General features: G+C 44.3%; 1 protein-coding gene and 1 long non-coding RNA gene across 2 annotated transcripts in view; one reads left to right on the forward strand and one right to left on the reverse strand.

Annotated features, from left to right (window-relative positions):
• LOC115125436 (runt-related transcription factor 2-like) overlaps positions 1-27235 on the forward strand; it is a 195991-nt gene that overhangs the window by 151973 nt on the left and 16783 nt on the right. The window contains exons 5-6 of the mRNA XM_065008540.1: positions 5235-5411; positions 6138-6299. Coding sequence (XP_064864612.1) covers positions 5235-5411; positions 6138-6299 — 339 coding nt within the window. The remainder of the gene's footprint in view (positions 1-5234; positions 5412-6137; positions 6300-27235) is intronic.
• LOC135564270 (uncharacterized) overlaps positions 1-27235 on the reverse strand; it is a 55752-nt gene that overhangs the window by 13404 nt on the left and 15113 nt on the right. The window lies entirely within an intron of this gene.

Raw genomic sequence — 27235 nt, forward strand, 5'->3', positions numbered from 1 at the left:
ATAGTTGGGGGGGGATATTAATGAGTTATAGAAGTGTATAGTTGGGGGATATTAATGAGTTAGAAGTGTATAGTTGGGGGGGATATTAATGAGTTATAGAAGTGTATAGTTGGGGGGATATTAATGAGTTATAGAAGTGTATAGTTGGGGGATTAATGAGTTCTAGAAGTGTATAGTTGGGGGGATATTAATGAGTTATAGAAGTGTATAGTTGGGGGATATTAATGAGTTCTAGAAGTGTATAGTTGGGGGATATTAATGAGTTCTAGTGTATAGTTGGGGGGATATTAATGAGTTCTAGAAGTGTATAGTTGGGGGATATTAATGAGTTAGAAGTGTAGAAGTGTATAGTTGGGGGGATATTAATGAGTTATAGAAGTGTATAGTTGGGGGATATTAATGAGTTCTAGAAGTGTATAGTTGGGGGATATTAATGAGTTATAGAAGATATTATATTAATGAGTTATAGAAGTGTATAGTTGGGGGATATTAATGAGTTATAGAAGTGTATAGTTGGGGGGATATTAATGAGTTATAGTTGGGGGGATATTAATGAGTTCTGTATAGTTGGGGGATATTAATGAGTTCTAGAAGTGTATAGTTGGGGGATATTAATGAGTTATAGAAGTGTATAGTTGGGGGGATATTAATGAGTTATAGAAGTGTATAGTTGGGGGATATTAATGAGTTATAGAAGTGTATAGTTGGGGGGATATTAATGAGTTCTAGAAGTGGGGGGATATTAATGAGTTATTCTAGAAGTGTATAGTTGGGGGGATATTAATGAGTTATAGAAGTGTATATTAATGAGTTCTAGGGGGGGGATATTAATGAGTTATAGAAGTGTATAGTTGGGGGGTTATTAATGAGTTATAGAAGTGTATAGTTGGGGGGATATTAATGAGTTATAGGTGTATAGTTAATTAATGAGTTATAGAAGTGTATAGTTGGGGGGATATTAATTAATGAGTTATAGAAGTGTATAGTTGGGGGATATTAATGAGTTATAGAAGTGTATAGTTGGTGGGGATATTAATGAGTTGGGGGGAAGTGTATAGTTGGGGGGATATTAATGAGTTATAGAAGTGTATAGTTTAATGAGTTATAGGGGTTGGGGATATTAATGAGTTATAGAAGTGTATAGTTGGGGGATATTAATGAGTTATAGAAGTGTATAGTTGGGGGGATATTAATGAGTTATAGAAGTGTATAGTTGGTGGGGATATTAATGAGTTATAGAAGTGTATAGTTGGTTATAGAAGTGTATAGTTGGTGGGATGGGGATATTAATGAGTTATAGAAGTGTATAGTTGGGGGGGAGTTATATAAGTGTAATGAGTTTAATGAGTTAAGTGTATAGTTGGGGGGATATTAATGAGTTATAGAAGTGTATAGTTGGGGGGATATTAATGAGTTTTAGAAGTGAGTTCTAGAAGTGTATAGTTGGGGGATATTAATGAGTTATAGAAGTGTATAGTTGGTATTAATGAGTTATAGAAGTGTATAGTTGGGGGATATTAATGAGTTCTAGAAGTGTTAGTTGGGGGATATTAATGAGTTATAGAAGTGTATAGTTGGGGGGATATTAATGAGTTATTATTATTATATTAATGTTATAGAAGTGTATAGTTGGGGGATATTAATGTTATAGTGTTAGTTGGGGATATTAATGAGTTCTAGAAGTATAATTGGGGGGATATAATGTTCTAGAAGTTGTATTAATGTTCTAGAAGTGTATAGTTGGGGAGTTATAGAAGTGTATAGTTGGGGGGGATATTAATGTTATAGAAGTGTATAGTTGGGGGATATTAATGAGTTATAGTTGGGGGATATTAATGAGTTATAGAAGTGTATAGTTGGGGGGGGGATATTAATGAGTTCTAGTTGGTGGGGATATTAATGAGTTATAGAAGTGTATAGTTGGGGGGATATTAATGAGTTATAGAAGTGTATAGTTGGGGGGATATTAATGAGTTATAGAAGTGTATAGTTGGGGGGGATATTAATGAGTTATAGAAGTTATATAGTTGGGGGGGATATTAATGAGTTATAGAAGTGTATAGTTGGGGGATATTAATGAGTTCTAGAAGTGTATAGTTGGGGGGATATTAATGAGTTATAGAAGTGTATAGTTGGGGGATATTAATGAGTTATAGAAGTGTATAGTTGGGGGGATATTAATGAGTTATAGAAGTGTATAGTTGGGGGGATATTAATGAGTTATAGAAGTGTATAGTTGGGGGGATATTAATGAGTTATAGAAGTGTATAGTTGGGGGAGTTATTAATTATATTAATGAGTTCTAGAAGTGTATAGTTGGGGGGATATTAATGAGTTCTAGAAGTGTATAGTTGGGGGATATTAATGAGTTCTAGAAGTGTATAGTTGGGGGGATATTAATGAGTTCTAGAAGTGTATAGTTGGGGGATATTAATGAGTTCTGAGTTATTAAGTTGGGGGGATATTAATGAGTTCTAGAAGTGTATAGTTGGGGGGTTATTAATTAGTTCTAGAAGTGTATAGTTGGGGGATATTAATGAGTTATAGAAGTGTATAGTTGGGGGGATATTAATGAGTTATAGAAGTGTATAGTTGGGGGGATATTAATGAGTTATAGAAGTGTATAGTTGGGGGATATTAATGAGTTATAGAAGTGTATAGTTGGGGGATATTAATGAGTTATAGAAGTAAGTTATATTAATGAGTTCTAGAAGTGTATAGTTGGTGTATTAATGAGTTATAGGTGTAGTATTAATTAATGAGTTCTAGAAGTGTATAGTTGGGGGATATTAATGAGTTATAGAAGTGTATAGTTGGGGGGATATTAATGAGTTATAGAAGTGTATAGTTGGGGGTTGGGATATTAATTAATTGGGGGATATTAATGTTATAGAAGTGTATAGTTGGGGGGATATTAATGAGTTATAGAAGTGTATAGTTGGGGGATATTAATGAGTTATAGAAGTGTATAGTTGGGGGGATATTAATGAGTTCTAGAAGTGTATAGTTGGGGGGATATTAATGAGTTATAGAAGTGTATAGTTGGGGGGATATTAATGAGTTATAGAAGTGTATAGTTGGGGGTTATATTAATTAGTTATAGAAAGTGTATAGTTGGGGGTTATTAATTAGTTATTCTTGGGGTTATTAATTAGTTCTAGAAGGGTTGGGGGGTTATTAATTAGTTATAGAAGTGTATAGTTGGGGGTTATTAATTAGTTCTAGAAGTGTATAGTTGGGGGTTATTAATTAGTTATAGAAGTGTATAGTTGGGGGGATATTAATGAGTTATAGAAGTGTATAGTTGGGGGATATTAATGAGTTAAAGAAGTGTATAGTTGGTGGGGATATTAATGAGTTATAGAAGTGTATAGTTGGGGGGGATATTAATGAGTTCTAGAAGTGTATAGTTGGTGGGGATATTAATGAGTTATAGAAGTGTATAGTTGGTGGGGATATTAATGAGTTATAGAAGTGTATAGTTGGGGGGTTATTAATTAATGAGTTCTAGAAGTGTATAGTTGGACATTGTTATTAATGAGTTATAGAAGTGTATAGTTGGACATTGTTATTAATGAGTTCTAGAAGTGTATAGTTGGTGGGGATATTAATGAGTTCCAGAAGTGTGTAGTTCGAGGGTTATTAATACGTTCTAGAAGTGTATAGTTGGGGGGTTATTAATGCCTTCTAGAAATGTGTAGTTTTATTAATTAGTTCTAGAAGTGTATAGTTGGGGGTTATTAATTAGTTCTAGAAGTGTATAGTTGGGGGTTATTAATTAGTTCTAGAAGTGTATAGTTGGGGGGTTATTAATTAGTTCTAGAAGTGTATAGTTGGGGGTTATTAATTAGTTCTAGAAGTGTGGAGTTGGGGGTTATTAATTAGTTATAGAAGTGTATAGTTGGGGGTTATTAATTAGTTCTAGAAGTGTATAGTTGGGGGTTATTAATTAGTTCTAGAAGTGTATAGTTGGGGGTTATTAATTAGTTATAGAAGTGTATAGTTGGGGGGTTATTAATTAGTTCTAGAAGTGTATAGTTGGGGGTTATTAATTAGTTCTAGAAGTGTATAGTTGGGGGTTATTAATTAGTTCTAGAAGTGTATAGTTGGGGGTTATTAATTAGTTCTAGAAGTGTGAGTTAGGGGTTATTAATTAGTTCTAGAAGTGTATAGTTGGGGGTTATTAATTAGTTCTAGAAGTGTATAGTTGGGGGGGATATTAATGAGTTATAGAAGTGTATAGTTGGGGGGATATTAATGAGTTATAGAAGTGTATAGTTGGGGGGATATTAATGAGTTATAGAAGTGTATAGTTGGGGGATATTAATTAGTTAATTAGTTGGGGGATATTAATGAGTTATAGAAGTGTATAGTTGTATTAATGAGTTATAGAAGTGTTATTTGGGGGAGTTATAGAAGTGTATAGTTGGGGGATATTAATTAGTTATAGAAGTGTATAGTTGGGGGGATATTAATGAGTTATAGAAGTGTATAGTTTATTAATTAGTTATAGAAGTGAGTTGGGGGTTATTAATTAGTTATAGAAGTGTATAGTTGGTGGGGATATTAATTAGTTATAGAAGTGTATAGTTGGTGGGGATATTAATGAGTTATAGAAGTGTATAGTTGGGGGGATATTAATTAGTTCTAGAAGTGTATAGTTGGGGGGATATTAATGAGTTATAGAAGTTTATAGTTGGTGACTGTTGGGGTTATTAATGAGCTCTAACAGTGTATATTTGGGGACGATTTAATTATAAATCTAGAAGTGTTTTTGGGGACTGTTATTAATGAGTTCTAGAAGTGTATCGTTGGCAGGGTTATTAATCAGTTCTGTAATTGTGCAGTTGAAAACAGACAGCAGTATTGTATCTTTCATATGGTGCACAGCATCAGGTTGTCTGCGTGAATCAGGATAGAATATGTTATAAACCTAAGGCTGTCTGCATGAATCAAGATAGCCTGAGTTTTATAACATATTCTATCTTGATTCATGCAGACAGCCAGAAGCTGTCAGAAGCTGGAAGAGTCTCCTAAAACAGGGCTGTTCTCAGACCCTCTCAGTGAGCTGGAAGAGTCTCCTAAAACAGGGCTGTTCTCAGACCCTCTCAGTGAGCTGGAAGAGTCTCCTAAAACAGGGCTGTTCTCAGAGTCTCAGTGAGCTGGAGGAGTCTCCTAAAACAGGGCTGTTCTCAGACCGTCTCATTGTTGTTGTTGTTGTTGTTGTTGTACAGGACATCGTCAGAAGATGGAGGAGTCTCCTAAAACAGTGCTGTTCTCAGACCGCCTCAGTGAGCTGGAGAGGATCAGACAGACAACCATGAGGGTTGCCATGCCGACACAACCCCAACGACAGCCACTCAACGCCGGACCCAACTCCTTCAACCACCAGGGACAGACACAGATACCAGGTGAGTCTAATACCTCTTACCCCAACCCCAGGGACAGACACAGATACCAGGTGAGTCTAATACCTCTAACCCCAACCCCAGGGACAGACACAGATACCAGGGGAGTCTAATACCTCTAACCCTAACCCCAGGGACAGACACAGATACCAGGGGAGTCTAATACATCTAACCCCAACCCCAGGGACAGACACAGATACCAGGTGAGTCTAATACCTCTAACCCCAACCCCAGGGACAGACAACGATACCAGGTGAGTCTAATACCTCTAACCCCAACCCCAGGGACAGACACAGATACCAGGTGAGTCTAATACCTCTAACCCCAACCCCAGGGACAGACACAGATACAGATACCAGGTGAGACCATAACATTACCCCCCCCTTAACCTTCTCAATACCAGGTGAGACCATACCTTGAACCACTCGAACCCCAGTTACAGACAACGATACCAGGTGAGACCTTAACTTGAACCACTCTAACCCCAGTTACAGACAACGATACCAGGTGAGACCGTAACTATAACACTCACAGCCTTTTATGTTCCAGTTCCTATTCTAGTTCTCTAGTTGTCTGTATCTATTACATCGGCCCTGTCGAGGTGGAACACTGGACAACAGAGAAACAAACAGCTATGCAGTAATAGCTAACAGTCACACTCTTTCTGCTCCTCCCTCCCCTCCTCCTCCTACTCCTCCTCCCCAACCATCCCTCTCCTCCTTCCTCCAGACCCTCGCCAGTCTCAGTCGTCTCCTTCCTGGTCCTATGAGCAGTCCTACCCGTCCTACCTGAGTCCTATGACCTCCCCATCTGTCCACTCCACCACGCCCCTCTCCTCCAGCCGAGCCACCGGCCTGCCCAACATCACTGACCTGCCCCGCCGCCTGCCAGGTAACACACCAACACTGACGCGTACGCACACTAACCCACTCACACACACACACTCTCACACACACACTAGAAATAAACAATAACTAACACCAAGAATCAGATTAAATGACATTTGCTCTGTGATTTGTTTCTCTTTAACTCTGTTGAATTTCAAAATAGCCACTTCTACCCCAGCTAGCACATAATGTTCTGAGAACCATATGTTTCTTAAAGCTTGGTGAGAGTGTGGTTGTCCTATGGTTATTTATCATACAACCTTCCCACAACGTTCTGGAGACGGTGCAGGATTGGCATTGGAACACAGCACATTTAAGTAACTTGACAAAAAAAACATAATTTTCTAATTGTTTTTCATTACTTTAAGAGCATTTTCCCAAAAGTTCAAACATGGTTACATTTCATTTTCATTTTGGTTCTAGCAACGTTCTCCAACTGGTTTGACATTGGGAATGTTCTCAAATAGTTCAGAGAACATTAAGAAACAACATTCTTCTGTGGGAACGTTTCGTCCAGGTTTACTCATGGTTGTATTTCACGTCAAGTTCTCAATTTGTTCTGAGAACGTTAAGAAAACCTTCCTTAAAAACAAGATACGTAGAACATTCCATTCTTCAACAAAACACTCTTTATCCTCTACCTTGTTAAGTGTGTTGGCCACGCCCACTAATTTGCCACACCTGATCTTAATGAGTGCCGGTTTCCTTTGAAATGGGGTCTGTTTGAATGGACTAAAATGAACAGCTTTGTATGCGTAAAGAAAACATGGCGGCATGCTAGCTCGAGCCTGGTGGCACAATGGACTGATTCCATGGATAGAGAACAGAAGACTATTGGTGTCACCAAAAATAAATGGGTTTGCATAATTAATGCCTAAAAAAATGAATTATCATTGTCGTGTCTTTGGCATCATTAAAAGTGACTGTTATTTCATCAAATCAATTCTCTGTAATTATTATTACGTCATTAAACTAATCATGTAAATGTAATTAACTAGGAAGTCGAGGCACCAAGGAAAATCTGCAGATTATAAAGTTATAATTTTCCAAATATAACTCTTCAGATATTTTAATATCTGATCAATTAGTCTTCTATTAATGAATTATTCTTTACCTCACGTTAGTCTCATTCCAAACGTAGTAATTTGTTGGCTATCTGCACGAACCCAACCTAAAAATAAACGTTCCCAGAACAAGCATATTTTCACTTCTGTTCTCTAAGAACATAAAAAATGTTCAGTTTTACCAGTCAGGAAACATATGGTTTCCTTCCTACAACCAATTTGAAACCGAAACCATATGTTCCAAACTGCCAAGGGAACCAATGTGCTAGCTGGGAAGTGTTTGTTACAGTCTGTCAGACACATAGCGTGGGTCTGCTGTCCTCTGTTTGTTCATTCTCCTGTAGACTTGAGATATATTGGGGCTAAGGGGTGTGGCCTACCTGACTGGTTCCCTAAGCAGCGGTTAGCACAGATCAGATTTTTTTATCCTTGCTGTGAGACTTTGATCCACTAGGACTCTGGGTAATAACAGGACCGGCATAATGACAGACTGAGGGACAAAGAAACAACTTTATACGCCGCCTCCTTCGCAATGTATGCTGGGTATTTAAAACGTCCATGATTGTCCGGACAGCAGAATCTGTCCCTCTCTCTCCATCTCACTTCATCCTCTCCCTCCAGCTCTCCATCTCTCCCTCCTCTTTCTCCATCCATCTCTCTCTTCACCCGCTACTGGAAATATATCCTTTTACTTATAATGAAGTCCATCCTTCAGGGTAAAGACCTAAGTGACTGTAAAACTCCCTTTGGGCCCTCAGTTTCACAAGTCTCAATGGAGATGATGACAAGGGATGAGAGTCGTCCTTCATCAGTCCGGTTTCGGCTGTGTCTTTATTAGTTTCAGCGCAGGAAATGACCTCTCTATGGATGCTGTTGTGGTTGGTATGGTGAGGAGCAGCTGCTGTAACTTCGATGCCTCTGGGACCATCTGTGTCATTTACATTTAAGTCATTTAGCAGACGCTCTTATCCAGAGCGACGAACAAAAAGCTGAGGAGCAGGTGATTTGTCTCATACCATTTGTGAACTGCACAACCTGTACAAGATCAGCCTTAAATCTAATGAAATCAAAGTACTTGGTATATTTTGACTCTCGTTTTGATGGTGGTGTCGAACTTTGTTGCAATTGTTTTTTGCAGTCCACTAAAACCAAGGAAATGAAGTTCACTAAAGTGGTCAAACTCTCATCAGAACATTAATATTATCCAGTAGATGTTCTAATCTGATCAGCTGTTTACTACGAGTTTAGCTTTCAGCCAGTCCCAGATCATTGCATTTGATTCGCTCATCGAAACTGTTGCCTCCATTCCAGTGCTTTCATTGTGTCGCTGATACGGCAGAAACCAGAGGCGGCTGGTAGGGGGGGGAGACATAGGAGGACGGGCTTGTTGTAATGGCTGGGATGGAGTAAATGGAACGGAGTCAAACATGTGGCTTCCATATGTTTGCTGTTTATGAAACCTCTCCATTCATTCCATTCCAGTCATTACAATGAGCCTGTCCTCCTATAGCACCTCTCACCAGCCTCCTCTGGCAGAAAAACATGTCCAGCTCATTGTTTAATTGAAAATTCCAAACAGCTAACACAGTGGCGGTCTCTGAATGGGTTGCTAACTAAAGTTCCAACATGAGCCATGAACAAGCAGCTAACACAGTGGCGGTCTCTGAATGGGTTGCTAACTAAAGTTCCATCATGAGCCATGAACAAGCAGCTAACACAGTGGCGGTCTCTGAATGGGTTGCTAACTAAAGTTCCATCATGAGCCATGAACAAGCAGCTAACACAGTGGAGGTCAATGAGAGTACATTGAGTACAGAGTCAATGTGGAGGCTATATACAGGGGGTACCGGTACAGAGTCAATGTGGAGGCTATATACAGGGGGTACCGGTACAGAGTCAATGTGGAGGCTATATACAGGGTGTTACGGTACAGAGTCAATGTGGAGGCTATATACAGGGGGTACCGGTACAGAGTCAATGTGGAGGCTATATACAGGGTACAGAGTCAATGTGGAGGCTATATACAGGGTGTTACGGTACAGAGTCAATGTGGAGGCTATATACAGGGTGTACCGGTACAGAGTCAATGTGGAGGCTATATACAGGGGGTACCGGTACAGAGTCAATGTGGAGGCTATATACAGGTACCATACAGAGTCAATGTGCTGGGGGCACCGTTAGTCGAGGTAATGGAGGTAATATGTACATGTAGGTAGAGGTTTGGGGGTAGAAACTGTTAAGGAGCCTTTTGGTTCTAGACTTGGCGCTCCGGTACCGCTTGCCGTGCGATAGCAGAGAGAACCCGTCTATGACTAGGGTGACTTGAGTCTTTGACAATTTTTAGGACATTCCTCTGACACCGCCTTATATAGAGGTCCTGGATGGCAGGAAACAAGCCCTCTGAAGTGCCTTGCGGTCGTAGGCCGAGCAGTTTCCATACCAGGCAGTGATGCAACCAGTCAGGATGCTCTCGATGGTGCAACTGTAGAACCATTTGAGGATCTGAGGACCCATGCCAAATCTTTTCAGTTTCCTGACGGGGAATATTCTTTGTCGTGCCCTCTTCACGACTGTCTTAGTGTGTTTGGACCATGTTAGTTTGTTGGTGATGTGGACACCAAGGAACTTGAAGCTCTCAACCTGCTCCACTACAGCCCCATTGATGAGAATAGGGGAATGCTTGGTCCTCCTTTACCTGTAGTCCACAATCATCTCCTTTGTCTTGATCACGTTGAGGGAGAGGTTGTTGTCTCATCGTTTTCGATGATCAGGCCTACCACTGTTGTGTCATCGGCAAACTTGATGATGGTGTTGGAGTCGTGCCTGGCCATGCAGTCGTGAGTGAACAGGGAGTACAGGAGGGGACTAAGCACACACCCCTGAGGTAATCCCGTGTTGAGGATCAGCGTGGTGGATGCGTTGTTTCCTACTCTCACCACCTGGGGACGGCCCGTCAAGAAGGCCAGGATCCAGTTACAGAGGGAGGTGTTTAGTCCCAGGGTCCTTAGCTTAGTGATGAGCTTTGAGGGCACCATGGTGTTGAACGCTGAGCTGTAGTCAATGAACAGCATTCTCACATAGGTGTTCCTTTTGTCCAGGTGGGAAAGGGCATTGTGGAGTGCAATAGAGATTGCATCATCTGTGGATCTGTTTGGGCGTTATGCATATTTGAAGGGTTCTAGGGTTTCTGGGATAATGGTGTTGATGTGAGCCATGACTAGCCTTTCAAAGCACTTCATGGCTACATACGTGAGTGTTATGGGTCGGTCGTCATTTAGGCAGGTTACCTTAGTGTTCTTGGGCACAGGGACTATGGTTGTCTGCTTGAAAAATGTTGGTATTACAGACTTGGTCGGCGCATGCTCTGAGTACACGTCCTGGTAATCCATCTGGCCCTGCAACCTTGTGAATGTTGACCTGTTTAAAGGTCTTAATCACATCGGCTACGGAGAGCGGGATCACACAGTTGGTGAAGCTGGTGCTCTCATGCATGTTTCAGTGTTACTTACATAAAAGTAATTTAGCTCGTCCAGTAGGTTCGTGTCACTGGGTAGCTTGTGGCTGTGCTTCCCTTTGTAGTCGGTAATAGTTTGCAAACCCTGCCACATTCGACGAGCGTCAGAGCCGGTGTAGTACGAGTCAATCTTAGTCATGTTTTGAGCCTTTGCCTGATTGATGATTTGTCGGAGGGCATAGCGGGATTTTTTTATAAGCTTCTGGGTTAGAGTCCCGCTCCTTGAAGCCGGCAGCTCTTCCCTTTAACTTATTGCGGATGTTGCCTGTAATCCATAACTTCTGTGGCTTATGTGGGTTACTCCTCAATGCCATCAGAGTAATCCCGTGCTCTGAGTACACGTCCTGGTAATCCATCTGTCCCGGAACATATCCCAGTCCTGTATCTGCTTCATCTGACCACTTTCTTATTGACCGAGTCACTGGTGCTTCCTGATTTTGTTTTTGCTTGTAAGCAGGAATCAGGAGGATAGAATTATGGTCATATTTGCCAAATAGAGGGCGAGTGTAACGGTTTTCTTCTGGTGAAAGAGAGGCGGACCAAAATGCAGCGTGGTTAGTTTTGTACATCTTTAATAAAGATGAAAATACAACAATCTACAAAACGTGAAAAAACCGAAACAGTCCTATCTGGTGCCACAAACACAAAGACAGGAACAATCACCCACAAGAGACCTAAGGAATATGGCTGCCTAAATATGGTTCCCAATCAGAGACAACGATAAACACCTGCCTCTGATTGAGAACCACTCTAGGCAACCATAGACTTACCTAGAGTACTACTCTAACCACAATCCCATTACTTCAAACAACCCCAGACAAAACAAACCACATAAATCCCCATGTCACACCCTGGCCTCACCAAAATACTAAGGAAAACACAGAATACTAAGGCCAGGGCGTGACAGCGAGGGAGATCTTTGTATGCGTCTCTGTGTGAAGTAAAGGTGGTCTAGAGTTTTTTTCCCTCTGGTTTCACATTTAACATGCTAATAGAAATTAGGTCAAATTGATTTAAGTTTCCCTGCATTAAAGACCCCGGCCACTAGGAGCTCCGCCTCTGGATGAGCATTTTCCTGTTTGCTTATGGCCGTATAAGTGCGTGGTCTTAATGCCAGCATTGGTTTGTGGTGGTAATTTGACAGCTACAAAAAATACAGATGAAAACTCTAATGGTAAATAGTGTGGTCTACAACTTATCAGGTGAGCAAAACCTTGATACTTCCTTAGATTTTGTGCACCAGCTGTTGTTTACTAATATGCATAGACCTTGTCTTACCAGAGGCTGCTGTTCTATCCTGCCGAAAAAGATTTAAACCCGCCAGCTGTATGTTATTCATGTCGTCATCCAGCCACGACTCGGTGAAACATAAGATTTTGTAATTTTTAATGTCTTGTTGGTAGGATATACGTGATCATAGTTTGTCTATTTTTTTATTGATTGATTGTACGTTGGCTAATAGGACCGATGGTAAAGGTAGATTACCCTCTCGGCGATGGGCTACCTGGGCTAACTGCCTTGCTCAGGGGCAGAACGACAGACCTTGTCAACTTGAGGATTTGATCCAGCAACCTTTACTGGCCCAACGCTGTTACCACTAGAACACCTGCTGCCCCATATATCTCAAGAGAAGCTCACTGCCCAAAAAGTGAGGTGGAAACTTATAGCTGCACTTCCTAACCTCCTGCAAAATGTATGACCATATTAGAGACACATATTTCCCTCAGATTACACAGAACCACAATTAATAAAAAATATAATTTTCTCCACAATCACCCGACCTCAACCAAATTGAGATGGTTTTGGATGAGTCGGCAAAGCAGCCAACAGGTGCTCGGTATATATGGAAACTCCTTCAAGACTGTTGGAAAAGCATTCCAGGTGAAGCTGGTTGAGGGAATGCCAAGAGTGTGCAAAGCTGTCATCAAGGCAAAGGGTGGCTACTTTGAAGAATCTCAAATTTTAAATATATTTTGATTTGTTTAACACTTTTTTGGTTACTACGTGATTCCATATGTGTTATTTCATAGTTTTGATGTCTTCACTTCCTTTTTACAATGTAGAAAATAAAAATTAAGAGAAACCCTTGAAGGGGGTATGTGTTCTAACACCTTTGAACAGTAGTGTACATTTTCAATACTTTATTTGAATCCACCAATCAAATTGACCAAAAAAAGGTTCCAGATATTTCAAAGGTCCGTGTCTGCATGGCGCTGAAGGGATGTGTTAATGTGATGATGTGATGATGTGTTAATGTGATGATGTGATGATGTGTTAATGTGATGATGTGATGATGTGATGATGTGTTAATGTGATGATGTGTTAATGTGATGATGTGATGATGTGTTAATGTGATGATGTGATGATGTGTTAATGTGATGATGTGATGATGTGATGATGTGTTAATGTGATGATGTGTTAATGTGATGATGTGTTAATGTGTTAATGTGATGATGTGTTAATGTGATGATGTGATGATGTGATGATGTGTTAATGTGATGATGTGTTAATGTGATGATGTGATGATGTGTTGATGTGTTAATGTGATGATGTGTTAATGTGATGATGTGTTAATGTGTTAATGTGATGATGTGTTAATGTGATGATGTGTTAATGTGATGATGTGTTAATGTGATGATGTGATGATGTGTTAATGTGATGATGTGATGATGTGTTGATGTGTTGATGTGATAATGTGTTAATGTGATAATCTACGGATAGCTAGGGGCACTCAGACATATCTACGGATAGCTAGGGGCACACTCAGACATATCTACGGATAGCTAGGGGCACACTCAGACATATCTACAGATAGCTAGGGGCACACTCAGACATATCTACGGATAGCTAGGGGCACACTCAGACATATCTACGGATAGCTAGGGGCACACTCAGACATATCTACAGATAGCTAGGGGCACACTCAGACATATCTACGGATAGCTAGGGGCACACTCAGACATATCTACGGATAGCTAGGGGTACACTCAGACATATCTACGGATAGCTAAGGGCACACTCCAGGACTCAGACATATCTACGGATAGCTAGGGGCACACTCCAGCACTCAGACACATCTACAGATAGCTAGGGGCACAGTCAGACATATCTACGGATAGCTAGGGGCACACTCAGACATATCTACGGATAGCTAGGGGCACACTCAGACATATCTACGGATAGCTAGGGGCACTCAGACATATCTACGGATAGCTAGGGGCACACTCAGACATATCTACGGATAGCTAGGGGCACTCAGACATATCTACAGATAGCTAGGGGCACACTCAGACATATCTACGGATAGCTAGGGGCACACTCAGACATATCTACAGATAGCTAGGGGCACACTCAGACATATCTACGGATAGCTAGGGGCACACTCAGACATATCTACGGATAGCTAGGGGCACACTCCAGCACTCAGACACATCTACAGATAGCTAGGGGCACACTCAGACATATCTACGGATAGCTAGGGGCACACTCAGACATATCTACGGATAGCTAGGGGCACACTCAGACATATCTACGGATAGCTAGGGGCACTCAGACATATCTACGGATAGCTAGGGGCACACTCAGACATATCTACGGATAGCTAGGGGCACACTCAGACATATCTACAGATAGCTAGGGGCACACTCAGACATATCTACGGATAGCTAGGGGTACACTCAGACATATCTACGGATAGCTTGGGGCACACTCAGACATATCTACGGATAGCTAGGGGCACACTCAGACATATCTACAGATAGCTAGGGGCACACTCAGACATATCTACGGATAGCTAGGGGCACACTCAGACATATCTACAGATAGCTAGGGGCACACTCAGACATATCTACAGATAGCTAGGGGCACACTCAGACATATCTACGGATAGCTAGGGGCACACTCCAGCACTCAGACATATCTACAGATAGCTATCTAGGGGCACAGCACTCAGACATATCTACAGATAGCTAGGGGCACACTCAGACACTCAGACATATCTACAGATAGCTAGGGGCACACTCCAGCACTCAGACATATCTACAGATAGCTAGGGGCACACTCAGACATATCTACAGATAGCTAGGGGCACACTCAGACAGATAGCTAGACATATCTCAGACATATCTACAGATAGCTAGGGGCACATAGCTCAGACATATCTACAGATAGCTAGGGCACACTCAGACACACTCAGACATATCTACAGATAGCTAGGGGCACACTCAGACATATCTACAGATAGCTAGGGGCACACTCAGACATATCTACAGATAGCTAGGGGCACACTCAGACATATCTACGGATAGCTAGGGGCACACTCCAGGACTCAGACATATCTACAGATAGCTAGGGGCACACTCCAGCACTCAGACATATCTACAGATAGCTAGGGGCACACTCCAGCACTCAGACATATCTACAGATAGCTAGGGGCACACTCCAGCACTCAGACATATCTACAGATAGCTAGGGGGGCACACTCAGACATATCTACGGATAGCTAGGGGCACACTCCAGCAGACATATCTACAGATAGCTAGGGGCACACTCAGACATATCTACGGATAGCTAGGGGCACACTCAGACATATCTAGGACATATCTACAGATAGCTAGGGGGGCACACTCAGACATATCTACAGATAGCTAGGGGCACACTCAGACATATCTACAGATAGCTAGGGGCACACTCAGACATATCTACAGATAGCTAGGGGCACACTCAGACATATCTACAGATAGCTAGGGGCACACTCCAGCACTCAGACATATCTACAGATAGCTAGGGGCACACTCAGACATATCTACAGATAGCTAGGGGCACACTCAGACATCAGACATATCTACAGATAGCTAGGGCACACTCCAGCACTCAGACATATCTACAGATAGCTAGGGCACACTCAGACATATCTACGGATAGCTAGGGGCAGGACTCAGACATATCTACAGATAGCTAGGGGCACACTCAGACATATCTACAGATAGCTAGGGGCACACTCAGACATATCTACAGATAGCTAGGGGCACACTCAGACAGACATATCTACAGATAGCTAGGGACATATCTACAGGATAGCACACACTCAGACATATCTACAGATAGCTAGGGGCACACTCAGACATATCTACGGATAGCTAGGGGCACACTCAGACATATCTACAGATAGCTAGGGGCACACTCAGACATATCTACTAGATAGCTAGACATATCTACTACAGGGCACACTCCAGCACTCAGACATATCTACAGATAGCTAGGGGCACACTCAGACATATCTACAGATAGCTAGGGGCACACTCCAGCACTCAGACATATCTACAGATAGCTAGGGGCACACTCCAGCACATATCTACAGATAGCTAGGGGCACACTCAGACATATCTACGGATAGCTAGGGGCACACTCAGACATATCTACAGATAGCTAGGGGCACACTCAGACATATCTACAGATAGCTAGGGGCACACTCAGACATATCTACGGATAGCTAGGGGCACACTCAGACATATCTACAGATAGCTAGGGGCACACTCAGACATATCTACAGATAGCTAGGGGCACACTCAGACATATCTACGGATAGCTAGGGGCACACTCAGACAGACATATCTACAGGGCATAGCTAGGGGCACACTCAGACAGACATATCTACAGATAGCTAGGGGCACACTCCAGCACTCAGACATATCTACAGATAGCTAGGGGCACACTCAGACATATCTACAGATAGCTAGGGGCACACTCAGACATATCTACAGATAGCTAGGGGCACACTCCAGGACTCAGACATATCTACAGATAGCTAGGGGCACACTCAGACATATCTACAGATATCTAGACAGATAGCTAGGGGCACACTCCAGACATATCTACAGATAGACTATCTACAGATAGCTAGGGGCACACTCCAGGACAGACATATCTACAGATAGCTAGGGGCACACTCCAGACATATCTACAGATAGCTAGGGGCACACTCAGACATATCTACAGATAGCTAGGGGCACACTCCAGCACTCAGACATATCTACAGATAGCTAGGGGCACACTCAGACATATCTACAGATAGCTAGGGGCACACTCCAGCTCAGACATATCTACAGATAGCTAGGGGCACACTCCAGACTCAGACATATCTACAGATAGCTAGGGGCACTCCAGCACTCAGACATATCTACAGATAGCTAGGGGCACACTCAGACATATCTACAGATAGCTAGGGGCACACTCCAGCACTCAGACATATCTACAGATAGCTAGGGGCACACTCAGACATATCTACAGATAGCTAGGGGCACACTCCAGCACTCAGACATATCTACAGATAGCTAGGGGCACACTCAGACATATCTACGGATAGCTAGGGGCACACTCCAGGACTCAGACATATCTACAGATAGCTAGGGGCACACTCAGACATATCTACAGATAGCTAGGGGCACACTCAGACATATCTACAGATAGCTAGCTAGGGGCACACTCAGACATATCTACAGATAGCTAGGGGCACACAGACATATCTACAGATAGCTAGGGGCACACTCAGACATATCTACAGATAGCTAGGGGCACACTCCAGGACTATCTAGCTAGGGGCACACTCAGACATATCTACAGATAGCTAGGGGCACACTCAGACATATCTACAGATAGCTAGGGCACACTCAGACATATCTACAGATAGCTAGGGGCACACACTCAGACATATCTACAGATAGCTAGGGGCACACTCAGACATATCTACAGATAGCTAGGGGCACACTCCAGCACTCAGACATATCTACAGATAGCTAGGGGCACACTCAGACATATCTACGGATAGCTAGGGGCACACTCCAGGACTCAGACATATCTACGGATAGCTAGGGGCCCACTCCAGGACTCAGACATATCTACAGATAGCTAGGGGCACACTCAGACAGCACTCAGACATATCTACAGATAGCTAGGGGCACACTCCAGCACTCAGACATATCTACAGATAGCTAGGGGCACACTCCAGCACTCAGACATATCTACAGATAGCTAGGGGCACACTCCAGCACTCAGACATATCTACAGATAGCTAGGGGCACACTCCAGCACTCAGACATATCTACGGATAGCTAGGGGCACACTCCAGCACTCAGACATATCTACAGATAGCTAGGGGCACACTCAGACATATCTACAGATAGCTAGGGGCACACTCAGACATATCTACAGATAGCTAGGGGCACACTCCACACTCAGACATATCTACGGATAGCTAGGGGCACACTCAGACATATCTACAGATAGCTAGGGGCACACTCAGACATATCTACAGATAGCTAGGGGCACACTAGCACACACTCAGACATATCTACAGATAGCTAGGGGCACACTCAGACATATCTACAGATAGCTAGGGGCATATCACAGATAGCTAGGGCAGCACTCAGACATATCTACAGATAGCTAGGGGCACACTCAGACATATCTACAGATAGCTAGGGGCACACTCCAGCACTCAGACATATCTACAGATAGCTAGGGGCACACTCCAGCACTCAGACATATCTACAGATAGCTAGGGGCACACTCAGACATATCTACAGATAGCTAGGGGCACACTCCAGCACTCAGACATATCTACAGATAGCTAGGGGCACACTCAGACATATCTACAGATAGCTAGGGGCACACTCCAGCACTCAGACATATCTACAGATAGCTAGGGGCACACTCAGACATATCTACAGATAGCTAGGGGCACACTCTACAGCTAGACTCAGACATATCTACGGATAGCTAGGGGCACACTCAGACATATCTACAGATAGCTAGGGGCACACTCAGACATATCTACAGATAGCTAGGGGCACACTCAGACATATCTACAGATAGCTAGGGGCACACTCCAGCACTCAGACATATCTACAGATAGCTAGGGGCACACTCCAGCACTCAGACATATCTACAGATAGCTAGGGGCACACTCAGACATATCTACGGATAGCTAGGGGCACACTCCAGCACTCAGACATATCTACAGATAGCTAGGGGCACACTCAGACATATCTACAGATAGCTAGGGCACACTCCAGGACTCAGACATATCTACAGATAGCTAGGGGCACACTCAGACATATCTACAGATAGCTAGGGGCACACTCAGACATATCTACAGATAGCTAGGGGCACACTCAGACATATCTACAGATAGCTAGGGGCACACTCCAGCACTCAGACATATCTACAGATAGCTAGGGGCACACTCAGACATATCTACAGATAGCTAGGGGCACACTCTACAGCACTCAGACATATCTACAGATAGCTAGGGGCACACTCCAGCACTCAGACATATCTACAGATAGCTAGGGGCACACTCAGACATATCTACAGATAGCAGGGGCACACTCAGACAGACACTATCTACAGATAGCTAGGGGCACACTCCAGCACTCAGACATATCTACAGATAGCTAGGGGCACACTCAGACATATCTACAGATAGCTAGGGGCACACTCCAGCACTCAGACATATCTACAGATAGCTAGGGGCACACTCAGACATATCTACAGATAGCTAGGGGCACACTCCAGCACTCAGACATATCTACAGATAGCTAGGGGCACACTCAGACATATCTACAGATAGCTAGGGGCACACTCAGCACTCAGACATATCTACAGATAGCTAGGGGCACACTCAGACATATCTACAGATAGCTAGGGGCACACTCCAGCACTCAGACATATCTACAGATAGCTAGGGCACACTCAGACATATCTACAGATAGCTACACTCCAGGACTCAGACACATCTAGGGGCACACTCCAGACTAGACATATCTACAGGGGCACACTCAGACATATCTACAGATAGCTAGGGGCACACTCCAGCACTCAGACATATCTACAGATAGCTACACACTCAGACATATCTACAGATAGCTAGGGGCACACTCCAGCACTCAGACATATCTACAGATAGCTAGGGGCACACTCCAGCACTCAGACATATCTACAGATAGCTAGGGGCACACTCAGACATATCTACAGATAGCTAGGGGCACACTCCAGCACTCAGACATATCTACAGATAGCTAGGGGCACACTCAGCCATATCTACAGATAGCTAGGGGCACACTCCAGCACTCAGACATATCTACAGATAGCTAGGGGCACACTCAGCACAGACATATCTACAGATAGCTAGGGGCACACTCCAGGACTCAGACATATCTACGGATAGCTAGGGGCACACTCAGACATATCTACAGATAGCTAGGGGCACACTCAGACATATCTACAGATAGCTACACTCAGACATATCTACAGATAGCTAGGGGCACACTCAGACATATCTACAGATAGCTAGGGGCACACTCAGACATATCTACAGATAGCTAGGGGCACACTCCAGCACTCAGACATATCTACAGATAGCTAGGACACTAGACATATCTACAGATAGCTACACTCAGACATATCTACGGATAGCTAGGGGCACACTCCAGCACTCAGACATATCTACAGATAGCTAGGGGCACACTCAGACATATCTACAGATAGCTAGGGGCACACTCCAGCACTCAGACATATCTACAGATAGCTAGGGGCACACTCAGACATATCTACAGATAGCTAGGGGCACACTCCAGCACTCAGACATATCTACAGATAGCTAGGGGCACACTCCAGCACTCAGACATATCTACAGATAGCTAGGGGCACACTCAGACATATCTACAGATAGCTAGGGGCACACTCCAGCACTCAGACATATCTACAGATAGCTAGGGGCACACTCAGCCATATCTACAGATAGCTAGGGGCACACTCCAGCACTCAGACATATCTACAGATAGCTAGGGGCACACTCAGACATATCTACAGATAGCTAGGGGCACACTCCAGCACTCAGACATATCTACAGATAGCTAGGGGCACACTCAGACATATCTACAGATAGCTAGGGGCACACTCAGACATATCTACAGATAGCTAGGGGCACACTCCAGCACTCAGACATATCTACAGATAGCTAGGGGCACACTCAGACATATCTACAGATAGCTAGGGGCACACTCCAGCACTCAGACATATCTACAGATAGCTAGGGGCACACTCAGACATATCTACGGATAGCTAGGGGCACACTCAGACATATCTACGGATAGCTAGGGGCACACTCAGCCATATCTACAGATAGCTAGGGGCACACTCCAGCACTCAGACATATCTACAGATAGCTAGGGGCACACTCAGACATATCTACAGATAGCTAGGGGCACACTCCAGCACTCCAGGACTCAGACATATCTACAGATAGCTAGGGGCACACTCAGACATATATCTACAGATAGCTAGGGGCACACTCAGACATATCTACAGATAGCTAGGGGCACACTCCAGCACTCAGACATATCTACAGATAGCTAGGGGCACACTCAGACATATCTACAGATAGCTAGGGGCACACTCCAGCACTCAGACATATCTACAGATAGCTAGGGGCACACTCAGACATATCTACAGATAGCTAGGGGCACACTCCAGCACTCAGACATATCTACAGATAGCTAGGGGCACACTCAGACATATCTACAGATAGCTAGGGCACACTCCAGCACTCAGACATATCTACAGATAGCTAGGGGCACACTCCAGCACTCATATCTACAGATAGCTAGGGGCACACTCAGACATATCTACAGATAGCTAGGGGCACTCCAGCACTCAGACATATCTACAGATAGCTAGGGGCACACTCAGACATATCTACAGATAGCTAGGGGCACACTCCAGCACTCAGACATATCTACAGATAGCTAGGGGCACACTCAGACATATCTACAGATAGCTAGGGGCACACTCCAGCACTCAGACATATCTACAGATAGCTAGGGGCACACTCAGACATATCTACAGATAGCTAGGGGCACACTCCAGCACTCAGACATATCTACAGATAGCTAGGGGCACACTCAGACATATCTACAGATAGCTAGGGGCACACTCCAGCACTCAGACATATCTACAGATAGCTAGGGGCACACTCAGACATATCTACAGATAGCTAGGGGCACACTCCAGACTCAGACATATCTACAGATAGCTAGGGGCACACTCAGACATATCTACAGATAGCTAGGGCACACTCCAGCACTCAGACATATCTACAGATAGCTAGGGGCACACTCCAGCACTCAGACATATCTACAGATAGCTAGGGGCACACTCAGACATATCTACAGATAGCTAGGGGCACACTCCAGCACTCAGACATATCTACAGATAGCTAGGGGCACACTCAGACATATCTACAGATAGCTAGGGGCACACTCCAGCACTCAGACATATCTACAGATAGCTAGGGGCACACTCAGACATATCTACAGATAGCTAGGGGCACACTCCAGCACTCAGACATATCTACAGATAGCTAGGGGCACACTCAGCCATATCTACAGATAGCTAGGGGCACACTCCAGCACTCAGACATATCTACAGATAGCTAGGGGCACACTCAGACATATCTACAGATAGCTAGGGGCACACTCCAGGACTCAGACACATCTACGGATAGCTAGGGGCACACTCAGACATATCTACAGATAGCTAGGGGCACACTCCAGCACTCAGACATATCTACAGATAGCTAGGGGCACACTCAGACATATCTACAGATAGCTAGTGGCACACTCCAGCACTCAGACATATCTACAGATAGCTAGGGGCACACTCCAGCACTCAGACATATCTACAGATAGCTAGGGGCACACTCAGACATATCTACAGATAGCTAGGGGCACACTCCAGCACTCAGACATATCTACAGATAGCTAGGGGCACACTCAGCCATATCTACAGATAGCTAGGGGCACACTCCAGCACTCAGACATATCTACAGATAGCTAGGGGCACACTCAGACATATCTACAGATAGCTAGGGGCACACTCCAGGACTCAGACATATCTACAGATAGCTAGGGGCACACTCAGACATATCTACAGATAGCTAGGGGCACACTCAGACATATCTACAGATAGCTAGGGGCACACTCAGACATATCTACAGATAGCTAGGGGCACACACTCAGACATATCTACAGATAGCTAGGGGCACACTCAGACATATCTACAGATAGCTAGGGGCACACTCCAGCACTCAGACATATCTACAGATAGCTAGAGGCACACTCAGACATATCTACAGATAGCTAGGGGCACACTCAGACATATCTACAGATAGCTAGGGGCACACTCCAGCACTCAGACATATCTACAGATAGCTAGGGGCACACTCAGACATATCTACAGATAGCTAGGGGCACACTCCAGCACTCAGACATATCTACAGATAGCTAGGGGCACACTCAGACATATCTACAGATAGCTAGGGGCACACTCCAGCACTCAGACATATCTACAGATAGCTAGGGGCACACTCCAGCACTCAGACATATCTACAGATAGCTAGGGGCACACTCAGACATATCTACAGATAGCTAGGGGCACACTCCAGCACTCAGACATATCTACAGATAGCTAGGGGCACACTCCAGCCATATCTACAGATAGCTATAGCACTCAGACATATCTACAGATAGCTAGGGGCACACTCAGACATATCTACAGATAGCTAGGGGCACACTCCAGGACTCAGACACATCTACGGATAGCTAGGGGCACACTCAGACATATCTACAGATAGCTAGGGGCACACTCAGACATATCTACAGATAGCTAGGGGCACACTCCAGCACTCAGACATATCTACAGATACTAGCTAGGGGGCACACTCAGACATATCTACGGATAGCTAGGGGCACACTCCAGCACTCAGACATATCTACAGATAGCTAGGGGCACACTCAGACATATCTACGGATAGCTAGGGGCACACTCAGACATATCTACGGATAGCTAGGGGCACACTCAGACATATCTACAGATAGCTAGGGGCACACTCCAGCACTCAGACATATCTACAGATAGCTAGACACTCAGACATATCTACAGATAGCTAGGGGCACACTCAGACATATCTACAGATAGCTAGGGGCACACTCCAGCACTCAGACATATCTACAGATAGCTAGCACACTCAGACATATCTACAGATAGCTAGGGGCACACTCCAGCACTCAGACATATCTACAGATAGCTAGGGGCACACTCAGACATATCTACAGATAGCTAGGGGCACACTCAGACATATCTACAGATAGCTAGGGGCAGCACACTCAGACATATCTACAGATAGCTAGGGGCACACTCAGACATATCTACAGATAGCTAGGGGCACACTCCAGCACTCAGACATATCTACAGATAGCTAGGGCTAGCACACTCAGACATATCTACAGATAGCTAGGGGCACACTCCAGGACTCAGACACATCTACGGATAGCTAGGGGCACACTCAGACATATATCTACAGATAGCTAGGGGCACACTCAGACATATCTACAGATAGCTAGGGGCACACTCAGACATATCTACAGATAGCTAGGGGCACACTCAGCTACAGATAGCTAGGGGCACACTCAGACATATCTACAGATAGCTAGGGGCACACTCAACACTCAGACATATCTACAGATAGCTAGGGGCACACTCAGACATATCTACAGATAGCTAGGGGCACACTCAGACATATCTACGGATAGCTAGGGGCACACTCCAGCACTCAGACATATCTACAGATAGCTAGGGGCACACTCAGACATATCTACAGATAGCTAGGGGCACACTCCAGCACTCAGACATATCTACAGATAGCTAGGGGCACACTCAGACATATCTACAGATAGCTAGGGGCACACTCCAGCACTCAGACATATCTACAGATAGCTAGGGGCACACTCAGCCATATCTACAGATAGCTAGGGGCACACTCCAGCACTCAGACATATCTACAGATAGCTAGGGGCACACTCAGACATATCTACAGATAGCTAGGGGCACACTCCAGGACTCAGACACATCTACGGATAGCTAGGGGCACACTCAGACATATCTACAGATAGCTAGGGGCACACTCAGACATATCTACAGATAGCTAGGGGCACACTCAGACATATCTACAGATAGCTAGTGGCACACTCCAGCACTCAGACATATCTACAGATAGCTAGGGGCACACTCCAGCACTCAGACATATCTACAGATAGCTAGGGGCACACTCAGACATATCTACAGATAGCTAGGGGCACACTCCAGCACTCAGACATATCTACAGATAGCTAGGGGCACACTCAGCCATATCTACAGATAGCTAGGGGCACACTCCAGCACTCAGACATATCTACAGATAGCTAGGGGCACACTCAGACATATCTACAGATAGCTAGGGGCACACTCCAGGACTCAGACACATCTACGGATAGCTAGGGGCACACTCAGACATATCTACAGATAGCTAGGGGCACACTCAGACATATCTACAGATAGCTAGGGGCACACTCAGACATATCTACAGATAGCTAGGGGCACACTCAGACATATCTACGGATAGCTAGGGGCACACTCAGACATATCTACAGATAGCTAGGGGCACACTCCAACACTCAGACATATCTACAGATAGCTAGAGGCACACTCAGACATATCTACAGATAGCTAGGGGCACACTCAGACATATCTACGGATAGCTAGGGGCACACTCCAGCACTCAGACATATCTACAGATAGCTAGGGGCACACTCAGACATATCTACAGATAGCTAGGGGCACACTCCAGCACTCAGACATATCTACAGATAGCTAGGGGCACACTCAGACATATCTACAGATAGCTAGGGGCACACTCCAGCACTCAGACATATCTACAGATAGCTAGGGGCACACTCCAGCACTCAGACATATCTACAGATAGCTAGGGGCACACTCAGACATATCTACAGATAGCTAGGGCACACTCCAGCACTCAGACATATCTACAGATAGCTAGGGGCACACTCAGACATATCTACAGATAGCTAGGGGCACACTCCAGCACTCAGACATATCTACAGATAGCTAGGGGCACACTCAGACATATCTACAGATAGCTAGGGGCACACTCCAGGACTCAGACATATCTACAGATAGCTAGGGGCACACTCCAGCACTCAGACATATCTACAGATAGCTAGGGGCACACTCAGACATATCTACAGATAGCTAGGGGCACACTCCAGCACTCAGACATATCTACAGATAGCTAGGGGCACACTCAGACATATCTACAGATAGCTAGGGGCACACTCCAGCACTCAGACATATCTACAGATAGCTAGGGGCACACTCAGACATATCTACGGATAGCTAGGGGCACACTCAGACATATCTACAGATAGCTAGGGGCACACTCAGACATATCTACAGATAGCTAGGGGCACACTCAGACATATCTACGGATAGCTAGGGGCACACTCAGACATATCTACAGATAGCTAGGGGCACACTCCAACACTCAGACATATCTACAGATAGCTAGGGGCACACTCAGACATATCTACAGATAGCTAGGGGCACACTCAGACATATCTACGGATAGCTAGGGGCACACTCCAGCACTCAGACATATCTACAGATAGCTAGAGGCACACTCAGACATATCTACAGATAGCTAGGGGCACACTCCAACACTCAGACATATCTACAGATAGCTAGGGGCACACTCAGACATATCTACAGATAGCTAGGGGCACACTCCAGCACTCAGACATATCTACAGATAGCTAGGGGCACACTCAGCCATATCTACAGATAGCTAGGGGCACACTCCAGCACTCAGACATATCTACAGATAGCTAGGGGCACACTCAGACATATCTACAGATAGCTAGGGGGACACACTCAGGACTCAGACATATCTACAGATAGCTAGGGGCACACTCAGACATATCTACAGATAGCTAGGGGCACACTCAGACATATCTACAGATAGCTAGGGGCACACTCAGACATATCTACAGATAGCTAGGGGCACACTCAGACATATCTACGGATAGCTAGGGGCACACTCAGACATATCTACACACTCAGATAGCTAGGGGCACACTCACTCAGACATATCTACAGATAGCTAGACACTCAGACATATCTACAGATAGCTAGGGGCACACTCAGACATATCTACGGATAGCTAGATAGCTAGGGGCACACTCCAGCACTCAGACATATCTACAGATAGCTAGGGGCACACTCAGACATATCTACAGATAGCTAGGGGCACACATCCAGATAGCACACACTCAGACATATCTACAGATAGCTAGGGGCACACTCAGACACTCTACAGATATCTACAGATAGACATATCTACAGATAGCTAGGGGCACACTCCAGCACTCAGACATATCTACAGATAGCTAGGGGCACACTCAGACATATCTA

Source organism: Oncorhynchus nerka, linkage group LG24 (assembly GCF_034236695.1).
Source record: "Oncorhynchus nerka isolate Pitt River linkage group LG24, Oner_Uvic_2.0, whole genome shotgun sequence".
NCBI classification, from domain to species: domain Eukaryota; kingdom Metazoa; phylum Chordata; class Actinopteri; order Salmoniformes; family Salmonidae; genus Oncorhynchus; species Oncorhynchus nerka.